Consider the following 12,387-nt stretch of genomic DNA (forward strand, 5'->3'; position numbering starts at 1 on the left):
GCTCCGGGCCTGGCAGGACGGCTGGGCCACCACAAAGCCTTGTGCCTCAGTTTCCTGGCATGTGGGGAAAACAACAATAACAAAAAGCAATAGCAGTTACCCAGGGCTGTGTGCGCTGCTGAGGGTGGGGAGGTGGGTGGTGACCTGTTTGTGGGACATGATTAATTAGTGCTGTATTTTTCTTTTGTCAGCTATACGGAGGAGTTGATGTTGTGTTATTTTCAATCCTTCCCCTAGTCTGGTAATTTAGGTCACGCCAAGCCAGGCCATGGGTAGATCATTTTACCACAGAACTACCCCATGTAATTGCATTGCATTTGCTTGCAGTTTGAACAGCAGTCCTTCAGGTCACTGCCAAAGTATCTAACCAGCATCACAGCTGGATTCTGCAGCTTCTTAGCTTCCAACTGTCCAAACTCCATCATTATCCATAACCAAGGCTCAGAGTTAAGTGCTGGCTTGGAGATGTACCCTAGAACAGTGGTCCCTCTGGTAAGGTAAGGTCTTTCCCTGATATGGAGCTGAGTCTGCTGATGAACATGGGTTTGTGATGGACCCAGCACAGTGGAATGGTGGAGATCCCTCAGTTAGCCTGGACATTTACTGTATTCCAAGTACACCACTTCCTAAAATATTGGATCAGACCAGCTGGCCAGTTATCCTTCTTCTGGCAACTCACACAAAGAGAAACTCTCCTCCCCTCCCAACATCAGTTAGCAAACAGTGTTGGCAGCCTCCAGAGTCAATTTACTACAGCACAAGGGCAGGACTGGGCAGTGTTTCTCCCACGCCTGTTGACCCGCTTTTCTTTGTATCTGACCCATGTTTTCTAACTGAGGCTGCCCCTTACTTGCCAAACTGCCCAGTTCACGGTCTCCTCGATGTATCCAGCAGCCTTAGACCAGCATATAGACATTCCTCTAAGGTTCTGAAGTCAACATCTGTCATCTACTGGTGTCAGCAGTTCCACTTTACTGGTACAGGGGAGCTTTCTAACCCTGTGAAAATCTAGCCTAAGCAGGAGGCAGTTGTCTCAGGGGTCATAGTAAGGCTGTGCTACAACATACCCCAATCTCACTGCTCCGCTTTCCAAATAGAAGGTGCACTTCTCCAACATACACCTCAAATACAAACAGCTGTGACCATGTTATGAACAAGCCCCAAACTAAGCCTGCTAACCCAAAGTGAAGTCCTCCACAACAGGTGCAGTTGTCTCCCTGCGGAGAGGATGAGAAAGAGACAAAGAACCACATGCCGCAGATCTGAGTCAGGGTGCTGAATACTCCACCGGAAAATGCTCAGACACCATAACGATGAAGGCAATCTAGGAACCTAGACGGAATAGACTGGTTTTCTGTTCTCTTTTTCTCTTTCCTCCCCTTTACTTAATGTGGCCCACCTTTTCTCACTGTGTCTAACTTTGTTGTTTTGTCCAGGAATGGCTGATGTGAAACTGTCTTTGACTGTCATGGGATCAGAATCCCTCCCTGCTGACCCGGTTACACAGAGGGAACAGAAATCAGCACCTGGCCCACTGGGCTAAGTCCCTCTCTTTTGGCCTTAACTTCAGGAGGTTGAAACTAGATGTTCATGTGTTTCACCAGAGGGGAGGTTTTAAAGCTAGGAACAGGACATTACGTATAACAGCCTGATTCTGAGCATTTTCTTTTCCTCTTGTTTCCTGGTGCTATAGCAGATTGCTGTTAAGCAGGTTGCCAGCAGCCCTTGGCATTTCCACAACTGCATCAGTCAGTGCTGCGAGGGACAGCTTCATGTGCTCCAAGCGGCTCTCTCAAGTCACTGGAATGTCAGTACATGAAGGACACATGCAGGGGACAGGCATTGAATCCAATGACCTCTCCTGTGAAGACAGGCTGAGAGATTTGGGGTTGTTCAGCCTGGAGAAGAGAAGGCTCGAGGGGGACCTTATAGCAGCCTGCCAGTACCTAAAGGAGGCCTACAAGAAAGCTGGAGATGGGCTTTTTACAAGGGCATGTAGTGATAGGACAAGGGGTAATGGCTTTAAACTGAAAGAGGGTGGATTTAGGTTAGATGTAAGGAAGAGGTTCTTCACTGTGAGGGTGGTGAGGCACTGGAACAGGTTGTCCAGAAAAGTTGTGGCTGCCCCATCCCTGGAAGTGTTCAAGGCCAGGTTGGATGGGGCTTTGAGCAACCTGGTCTAGTGGAAAGTATGCCTGCCCATGGCAGGGGGTTGGAACTAGGTGATCCTTAAGGTCCCTTTCAACCCAAACTGTTCTGTGATTCTCTGGGGATCAAATCACAGCAGAGGAGTGCAAGAGGGGCTGGCTTTCATCACTGAGCTGTGCTGGGGAACATGCTGTTCGATAGCCTGCTCTGTCTGCAGGGCAACACTGCTGCCTTGTCCCCATACTGGGTGCTGCTGGTGGACAGACCAGAAGTCAGACTTCCAGCTGGGGCCAGCACATGGGCTCACAGAGCAGGTGGGTAGTGATAGAAACTGAAATCTTCAGCGGTTTGCGTCAACGTGCTGTCTGTGAACTGCAGTGGCTGAGGAGAGATGAACTACAACATCCGGCTTGACCATTTCTGCTGCAGAGGTGGGGAAGTCTGGTGAGTGCAGTAAGTGAAGAGACAGCTGAGGTGTTACCATGTCAGAGGGCCCTGCTGGATCACACATCAACACCTGCATCTTCGCACCAAAGCCATGCAACACCCGGCAAGGTTGCTTTGCATCTGCAGGCACTTTGACACTATTATTAGGCTGTTTACAACTATGGCAAAGCAACTTAGTCATGAGTGGAGTTAAGGGAAGGTGTTCTCAGGTCTGTCTTAGCCCCAGATTTTGCATGGAGGGCACAACTGGGGTTAGAGCAGGGATTTTAAGCAAGATGTTGTTCCCAACACAGACAGCCATGACTGCTCCTCCTCCTTCATGACTAAGCTGTGCTGGGGAAGCATTTTTATTTTGACACAGCAGAGTCTGGGGGGCTGGAGTTCTTTCACTGTGTGATTCTGTGGCTTTTCCTGACCTTGCAGCCTGGGAAGAGACACAGTCAGTAATAGAGTCTCTTTGATTTTTCCTCTGCTGCCCCAAAAGATGTGTGTGTTCACAGCCTAATGTGAGCTGGTTCTCCATGGACAATGTAAAGGAGTTGAAGTATAGATAATTTTTACCTTTACGCCACTAGCTGATGTCAATGCTATATTCCCCTCCCCAGCCTCCAGCCTTCACTGGATTCAATTCCTAGACAAATGACACCCAGTTAAAAAAGCTACAGCCTCTCACCATTCCTCTCTTCTTTGTGTCTTTTTCTTTCCATCTCAGCCAAGTCGGCCATCTAAATGTTGTTAGACAAAAGCCGGTAAATCCTTTTCTTCCGTCAGTCCCAGACAACATCCACTTGCAGATCCCATTCCACAGCCCTGGGCTTCACTGGCTCTGCCATTCAGATGTAGAGCAGGTGCCAGCCAGGGAGCCTCACGCTCTAACACCTGCTAATCGCTCATGAATGCATGTGCAATAGGCAGTCTTGGAGAAAAGGAGAGGGTGTACAGGTGGGGGTAAGGGCCAGGCAATGCGGGGATCCCTGTCTCAACCCCTGACAGATTTGAAAGATGAGCACCCTTTTCCCTAATCCCAGTCTTCCCTGTAATTAGACACTTGGCTCACAGGTGATCTGCTCTTATGGGGACTTGCTGGGGCTTAAAAAAATCCAGATGGCACAGATTGGGCACAGTGACCTGCCTGAAAAGTACATGCTAACTTGGAAGAGCTCGGTTAGCGGGATGTGTTAGCAGCACTTGCAGACTGTGTGCCCATTTATGACCTGCACAAGTGTAATTACAGTCACCCGTTTGGCACATAATCCTCATTAGCTCTGTTCTGATATTCATCAACAATGGTGAAACATGTGGCATCAGTCTCAGAGGAAAGATGTGGAAGAAAGCAGGTGCCACAGTACACAGTGAACTCGAGAGAGCTTTCAACACGCAGGAAATCTAGCTACCACTTCAGTGCCCCACGCAAACCGAAGGCTCTGTCAGCGATGGATTTTGCGGAGACTTTTCCTCTGGCTGAGCTGTAGGAAACTGTCCCCCTCAGAACTCAAAATGGGGAAGACCAGCAAAGAAGCCTCAGGAAAAAAAGAGCTTCTGTTTAATTTGAAAGGTTACAAGCAGTGTGTGTTTGGGGAACAAAAGACAAACTGCCTGATAGGGAGCATCCTTTCGGAGGTGAGTGACGGGGGGGTGGCTCTTGTTTTGAGGCTACATCGGGCCTTTGTACACTGGACACAGAGGACCTGCTATTCCCCTCAGGACTTGCTATTCCCCTCCAGTGGTGGAAACGGCAGAAAGCGTCTGAACGCAGCTGCACGTATGCCATTCGCTTTTAATAAGAGAACATCTAACTGAGCCTGTAGGAACAACCACGTTGTAGCTAAAGGGAAGTGGGGAGAATTCGAGCAGAGAGGACGCTTGGAAGGTTTTTGCCCAACACGCACAATGTCTCCATGTTCCCCAGGACTCTGCACAACCCTGGCTCCAAGCTGTGCTGCTGGCAAGCCTTCCCTTGGGGAGACTATTCTGTATTCCAGCTGATGGGCACTGGTAGGGAAATGCTTCTTGAGATGAGTGCTTACAGCTATAGCACTCCAGCATCATGTGTGTGGCAGGCATGGATGAAGGGTTGGTAAAGAAAGAACAGACCCATCAAGCCCTAGAAATTTGTGTTGGCTCACTAGCCTGCTTCCCACATGGTTTTTTGACACTCAGCTTTCCTGCCTTTTCAGGAAGTCCCTCGGGTTTGTGCCATGGCTCCTCTGTTCCAGCCTGCCTCCCCACTGCTAACAAAGGGCCACATCATCCAGTAATTCTCAGGTGATTGAGAGACTAGGTTGTTAATGGGGGGGAGAAGCTTTGTCCTTTTCTCGACCTGCTCCCCTAAAGAGTGAAGAGAAAGGAAAACTGTATTTTAATATGAATGAGGGTCTAATTTTTGTTATTCTTTCTTGACCCCCTTCCTTCCACAAACATAGCATCTTGGGTCCAGACTGGGAGCTGTGACCACGCTACAGGAGGCAGGCTGTCCGGAGCCAAGTGCTGGGCGAGTACCGAGGGCTGCAGGGCAGGAGTGTTTTCATACACCTAATTTGTGGAGTGTTCAGTTTTAGAAAAAAAAATCAAAATCAAAGGTGCCTGCTTGGAAGAAAAGCTGGACAAGCTCAGCAGAACACAAGGGAGAGATTTCTACCTGCCTTCCCCAACCACGCACATCCCTGACAGAGGATGATGGCTCCCAGGGAAGCCTCTGAGGGGCGATGGGGCTCAGGCCATAGTTCCCTGTTCACTAATACCAATCCTGCACCCTGCCACCTCGCTGAGTCCCATGAATGTAAGCAGAATGACACAGCGACACTCAGTGACACTTCACAGTATTCACCAAAACACAAACGACCCGGGTTTGAGCTAGCTACAGGAGGACAGAAGAGCACATAATCCACATAAAATTTGAGGCAACCTCTACCAGTATAACATTAACCTGCTAATTAAAACGAGTTTAGCAATGCTCTGTGGTAGGAGCCCATAGCATTTCTGACCCAGTGGTATGAGCTCCAGAGCCGGATTTATACTATCAGCCAGCTGCTGCTTCCCCAGCTCCAGTCTACATAGACTGGTGTGTTTGCATCACTTCAGCGCAAGGCTGAGCTCCAGCCCCTCCGAAGGTAGTGACCCTACCGACACCGATGGGGGATCCCTTGTAGGGGGAACTTGCTGAATGAAAACATCTTCCAGGCATGGTCCTGTCTTACCTATGCTTAGGCCGAGAGGACAAGACTGCTTTTAGACCTGAGCTGTTATCTCTGCTGTTGAAGGACGATAGAAAACACTTGTTAGGACATGCTTCAGCCCAGTGAGTGCTTACATTCACTTCCATAGGCTTGATGAGCCTACGCTTACTCACCTGACTAATCTGCCACAGTATTAGGCACCTAATGAATTGAGAACTGCAAAAGCGGGGGTGGCCACAGCATGAAGGGAGAGTGGGACACAACCTTGGGCCAAAAAACCCAAATTGTTGCTGCTATTTGGCCCTGATGAGAAGAACAGGACTAGACTAGATCTGAACTGTGTTGCCGCTCCAGCCAAAAGCAGCTCCAAAAAAACCAGGAGTGGATACTTGCATCTGCTCTATGAGTCATTCCCAACAGGTATTTTTTAAAAGCACATCAGCTCTAAACATTCATGGGCAGTACACCCACTTCGAAGGCTGATGGTGCCACAGTGCACGTATCCCAGACCTGGCACCCTGGGGAGCCTCTCAAACATCTACATCTTGCTTCCCATAGCATCCTCTGTGCCTGTACAACTTCTGGATTTACCTTCCCAAGATATTTTTGTGTGTATTGTTTATTCAGGGGGGTGGGGGGAGAATAACTGCATTTGTTTTCCTAAATAAATTCTGACTTTAGATGGTATGGTTTTATACACTCACACAAGTCTTGTTTCTCTCACAAAGATGTTAAAAAAGATATGTTTGGTCACCTGATTAGAGGTACGGTTGGGGAAAGGGAGCAAATTATCCTCACTGGAAGGGGATATATGGAACAGAAAAGAGATACAGTGGTTAAAGCATAAAAACAAAGGGAATGGAAGAAAGTGGGATGAGAAAAATCAAAAGAGGAACAAAGACAGGAAAAAAAAAAAGGAAAAGGAGAGGGGAAATGAAATCAGTTCCATGCACACCGTACAAAGCAGGTCTGCCTCTGGGAGGGAATCTGATCTATACGTGAAAACTGATCCATACAGGAAAATTACAAACTATGAACAGCTCTGCTGTGTTTCCAAACACACACACAGAGGAAGGTATCAGTACATGAAATTATTTTGCCTGCTGCGTGCTGTAGAGGCAGGCACGGGGCACCCCTTAAGCTGTCATCGCCAAGAGACAGCAAAAGGCAAGGGCTTTGGTTTGTAGACACCCCACACACACACCCCCACCCCCGCCACCTCCAAACCCTCAACCCTGTGTTTTCCTCTGTCTTTCCAATGGACTGGTTTGGGGGAACATGGAGAGTCCCCATGGGAAACATGCATGTCCCAGGGCAGTCCTGTCTGCAGGGGACCGTGGGCCTTCATCCCCACAATGACGGCTTCACGTCCAAGGGGGAATCCCTTTCTGTGGGTGCATCAGCAACCTGCCCAAAACCCACAGCCCAGGGAGGTGGACACTGCTTGCTGGGGGGAGGAAGCGGGCTCTGGCTCTAATTCTGTATTTCATCCCTCTCACCCAGTTATAATCGCTTTCCCCTCTGCTCCTAATTGTCTCTCCATCTGGATCCTGGCTGGATTCTAACTGAGAAACGAAATCACCATTAATTAGGAGGTGATCAAAGGTGGGCCTGAGGAGGAACCCTCCACCCCTGCATTACCTTGGGGCGGTGGGCTCAGGGCACCAGCTGGGCCTCATCATGACCCAAAAGGGGAGGAGGAGATATACGGAAGTCAAGGGAGGCCCCTCTCTATCCTCTCCAAAAGATTTTTAACAGTACAACAGGTTAGTAGCTACTCCCCTGCCTTTGTATGCAGGTAAGTGCCCGTGTCGTTTCCTTGCACTGGGTGGAGGTGGGAAATTTTCTTGACGTGTCACATGCCTTTATTTGTACTTCTTCCAGGTGGTTTTCCAGGTTTTGTAACTCCTGGGCTGTGATAAGTTTTTAATTTCCTTACAGGAAGGGGTAAGAGCTGGGCGGGAGGAGTTTATCTTCCCCAAGCAGACTGTAGGCCCTGGCTTCAAATCCTTAAGATCTATAAGGCTTTTTTTTACTTTTTTTGTCATAGCTGCACCACTCTCGTTTCCATTGGAGTCTGACTGGAGGATTCCCACCCCTCCCTGGTGTACCCAAAATAAACTTGAGGGTTTTATTAATTTTTTTTTTTTTAAGCTACCACTTCTTTCAAAACCAAAAAGTGTCAAATGGCTGAGGAAAGAGGCTTGAAAAAGGCGAAGTGCCATTTCTCCCTGCCCCTGCAAAACAGGCCTGCCTGCCTCAGCCTTGGGCTAGCCGCTGGGCAAGCAGCTTGGCTTTCTGCGAGCCCTCTTCCCCGCAGTACAGACACCTCTGTAGGGCTGCGTGTGTCCCGTGTCCGTGTGTCGTGTTCCCCCCCCCTGCCCCCAGTCTGTACTGACTTGCGGGGTGGTGGAGGGCTTATCTCTTCGCGATGATGGTTGCGATCTGCAATGCAGACACGCATAGTCTCCGCATGCCCCGGGGCAGGCTCTGGGTCGTCCGCCCTCCCCCCCCCCCCCCCCCCCCGCTCCATTCTTTTGCATTCGGGTGGGGACCGGGGAGGAGGTGGGGAGAAAGAGTGTTAAATGGGGGGGTGGGGGGTGTCTGCCCAGCCCTGTCCAACTCACCGGGCGACTCTGCTCTGGCCTTTGGGCCCCGAGGGGGACACGAGGGTCTTCCTCCCCCCCCCCCCCCCCCCCCCCCAGCAGGGAGGGGGGTGCTGGCAGCACCGGCCCGACCTAGGAGCCAAGGTGGGAAGCGGGGCCGGGTGCCGCAGCCCTCCCCCACTCCCTGAATACCCCCCCCCCCCAAAAGCCCCTCCCCTCCAATCAACCCACTTTTAACATGACAATGGCCATGACAATCCCTTCTAGGCCAGGCCAGGCTGGGGAGGACATAAAGCATCCCCCCCACCCACCCCCGCCTAATGGGGTACTTGCCTGCAGCCTCCGCCGCCAGCTCGCTGCCCGCTGGGGGTCCCGGGCCGGCCATGAGTGCCCACCTGGCCATGCCCACCTACCTGCCCTACCCCGGCTCCGTCGTGTATGGGGACTACTACTGGCTCTCCCCAGGGAGCATGGACAACGTGCCCGTCGAGGAGGCTCCGCCTGCGGACACCCCCCCCTTCCCCGCGGCGGTGAAGACCCCCAGCCACCCAGGTAAAGGCGGCCCGGCCCCGGGGGACCCATCGGGCTGCCCTGGGCTTGGGGGAAAGGGGGGGGTGGTTGGTGGGGGTGGTGGTGGTGTCCCTCGTGTGCCTCCTGCCCCGGGGTGGGGGGCCATGCCGGTGCTGCCGCCCCAACGGGGGTGCGACGGGCGCTGCTCCGCCGCCTGCCCTGCTGCAAAGGGGGGGGGGGGCGGCTGCCGGGGGTCTCTGGGACCAGGTGGGACGGGGCAGAGGTGGGAGCGGAGAAAGGGGGGGGGGGGGGGGGTGTCCCGGCTCCGCTGCCCCCAGGGTGCCCGTGGCACACGGCGCTTCTCCGCGCTGCCTGCGGCTGCGGAGTCCCTGCGAGTCCCCGGGGCAGCCGCAGTCTTAAATTCTCCCCAGAAGCCGGACTTGGAAGGTTTTGACTCTTCTCCGCCCGGCCCTGCTCAGCCCGGTTCCCTCTCTTTTTTTCTCCTCAGATGTCTCTCCGGCTTCCTCCAGCTCTGGGACGCTCATCCAGTACACCCCCGACTCCGCCACTAGCCCCACGGCGGAGCGCCAGTCTCCCCATCCCTCTTTCCCGAAGGTCAAGGAGGAAGGTGAGGGTGTGGTGAAGAAGGCCAAGAGCCGCACGGCCTTCTCCCAGGAGCAGCTGCAAATCCTGCACCAGCGGTTCCAGAGCCAGAAATACCTCAGCCCCCAGCAGATCCGGGAGCTGGCTGCCGCCCTGGGGCTCACCTACAAGCAGGTGAACGTCTTGCTCTGAGCAGCTGAGTCGCATCTTTGGTGTGACGTGACCTTGTGAGAGGTTTTTGGGGGTGTTTTTTCTTTTTTTTTTTCTTAAAACCCAGAGATGAGCGAGTTTCTTTCGTGGTCTTGTTTATGCCATTGCCTACGTGAGAGAGCAGAGGGTGTGAAAACTTATGACTCAGTCTTCCTCTTATGTTTGGTTCAGCACTATCCACCCACTCCGTGCAGGTGGTTGAAAGAGCGTGCAGAGCAGGGCTATGCAGTCAGGCTACTGTTCGGTGTGGACGTGCATTGTCTCTGAACATGAAAAGTCAGGTACTTGCACTGCTGTGCAAGTTGCCTTTCTTAGTCAGAGTGGCACCTGGGTCTCTCCCTAGAGAGGGTCCTTGCCCCACCAGCTACTCACTTCTGACTGAAGGAATGACTCCTGAGTCAGGCCTGATCTTGACACTGCAGCGAGATGCCACCGCTGTTACAAGCTGCGGTTTGGCAGTTGTCTTGGCCTGCCTTTCAGGTAGGGTTTTCATCCTGTGGTAATCGGAGGAATAAGAATGTTAGTTTTTCAAATCTCAGCTCTGTGATTCCATGGCTACCTGCATATTGTTAGCTGCTGCATGCAATTACGTGCAGTATCAGGAGCCAAGAAGAAACTGGATTGTAGTAGAAGGCAAAACATCTTTAGGATGTATAGTAAGCTCTGAGAATGAATTTCTAATGTCCTATGTCCTTTCCCCATCACTTCTAGGTGAAAACGTGGTTTCAGAACCAACGGATGAAATTTAAACGTTGCCAGAAGGAGAGCCAGTGGGTGGAAAAAGGGGTCTATCTACCACAGGTGAGAGAATTCCCCCTTCCCCCATCACCACCAGTCACGGTTCCCCCAGTCTCTGGAGAGGAGTGTGTCATGTCCAACCTGCTAATTCAAACAATGCATGGGACTTGTTATTACCAAGCCAGTTGTATTTCTTGTAATTGGGCTTACAGTGGCATCTATTTTAAGCCTGCCCTGGCAACTGAAAGAGCTTTGTTTCCAGTCCACTTATCTCCCAGTTGAGACTAGAAAGAAAACAAAATAGCCAAAGAGGGCCAGCAAAGCTACTCCTGCGGTTTTTCTCCCCAGCATGGTGTTCCCAGACATGTTGAGCTGGAGATTACCAACTTAAGAGCTTGTCATCTCCGCTATTATTAGTCTATAGTGAGGACAATGAGTACCAAAAAAAAAAGACACTATTGTTTGGCTTGGGGAGAGGGGGCAGGGGAGAAAGGAGGACCCATCCAAAAGAATGGGCACAGCTGGTGTGGTGCTCTGCTTTACTGAACAGCCTTCTCTGTCTCTCCTAGAATGGGTTTCATCAGGCTCCATACCTGGATATAACCCCCACGTTTCACCAGGGCTTCCCCGTGGGCGCCAGCAGAAACCTTCAGGCTGTGACCAGCGTGCACCAGGCTTACAGCAGTGGCCAGACTTATGGGAACGGGCAGAGCCTGTACTCGTTCGTGGCTGTGGAGGATGAGGGGCTCTTTGGAAAAGGTGGGACAAGCTGCAATAGCCAGCAAACCATGGGTTTATTAAGCCAGCAGATGAACTTCTATCACAGCTACCCTGCTGATACGGATTACGTCAGCCTGGAGTCAGAAGACACCTACAGCTTCCAGAGCACCTCTGACAGCATCATATCATTCTCGAGCTCTCCTGTACTGCATCAGTACCAGGCCCCTTGGCATCCCCTGGGGACCCAGAATGGTTATGAGTCTTAGGTTGAAGTATCTTTTTCCTCCCTTCTCCTGTTTTTTTCTCATGGGATTTCTGGGGTCTTGACTCAGGGATCCAGGTTCCACTCCTTTCTCTTGCTCCTCCTCCCCTCCTCCTGTTTTAACCATTGGGGGGGCGCAGCACCCTGCTGCCTTGGGCTAGCTTTCTGTTTAAAGGCACCTGTCTGTACCTAGCTAACCCTTGGCAAGGGTGCTTTGCGTGTGGATAGATGAGACTTAATTCATGGAGGGGAATGTGCAAGGCCACAGACAGGAGCAGCAGAGGTGGTAAAGGTCCGTGTTTGCTCTCCACATCTCGCCTCCCTCTGCTGCCTCTTTAGCAGGTGATCTCTGATCCTCACCCTGTGTGTCTTGCAGCAGAGCTTTGCTGGAGAAGCAAACCCTGTACTTCAGCATATTTCTGCTAGAAATACCCTGTTGTAGCCCAGAATCTTTCCTGCTGTCTTGCCTATTTCTGATGCTACCTCAGCCAGCTAACTGCTAATAGGTTCTTTGTCTACATCCTCTCATCCCTCATCAAAAAGCTACATGAGATCATCTGATTTCAGATGATTTGATCCAGTTACTCTCAGCAGCCTCTCCTGGTGGGGTCAGTGCCTGCCTACCCCTTGCCTGCTGCCCTCCTGTGTACCATGGGCAGTTCAGAGGAGGGGAGGAGCAGAGGAGAGAAAGTGGGGTAGAGTATTGCCCATATATCACGTGGAAACTTCGGTTTCCAAAGCTGCTAACTTCTTTGTGCCTGTCAGCTCATTCAGGATGGTGTCTCTGGGACTGTCCCCACCCAGTTTAGATCTTGCCTTTCTACATCTCTCTGCTGAGAGACTGTTGGTTTGCCCCAACCTGCAAATTGCAGCAGAGGGTAGCCCAAAGTGCCACTGTTGGAAGTGTGCGGAGTGGCTGTGTGTAGTCATCTTTGGAGTGGTGAGAACAGTCTGCTTATCTATACAT

General features: G+C 51.5%; 1 protein-coding gene across 1 annotated transcript; it reads left to right on the forward strand.

Moving 5' to 3' along the window:
* The first annotated feature begins 8,760 nt into the window (after window positions 1–8,760).
* Window positions 8,761–11,424, forward strand: LOC126047840 (homeobox protein NANOG-like). The gene is made up of 4 exons (XM_049822035.1): window positions 8,761–8,929; window positions 9,396–9,664; window positions 10,412–10,501; window positions 11,008–11,424. The coding sequence occupies exons 1-4, from the start codon at window positions 8,761–8,763 to the stop codon at window positions 11,422–11,424; spliced, it is 945 nt and encodes a 314-aa protein (XP_049677992.1).
* Window positions 11,425–12,387: the final 963 nt, after the last annotated feature.

Source organism: Accipiter gentilis, chromosome 18, assembly GCF_929443795.1.
Source record: "Accipiter gentilis chromosome 18, bAccGen1.1, whole genome shotgun sequence".
In the NCBI taxonomy this organism is placed as follows: Eukaryota; Metazoa; Chordata; class Aves; order Accipitriformes; family Accipitridae; genus Astur; species Astur gentilis.

What these genes read in the sequence shown, in the direction of transcription:
- LOC126047840 (XM_049822035.1), top strand. Translation starts at nt 8,761, where the DNA reads ATGAGTGCCCACCTGGCCATGCCCACCTACCTGCCCTACCCCGGCTCC. An exon ending in GAAGACCCCCAGCCACCCAG is followed by an intron (nt 8,930 to 9,395) that starts GTAAAGGCGGCC and finishes TTTTCTCCTCAG; the next exon opens with ATGTCTCTCCGGCTTCCTCC. An exon ending in AAGGGGTCTATCTACCACAG is followed by an intron (nt 10,502 to 11,007) that starts GTGAGAGAATTC and finishes TGTCTCTCCTAG; the next exon opens with AATGGGTTTCATCAGGCTCC.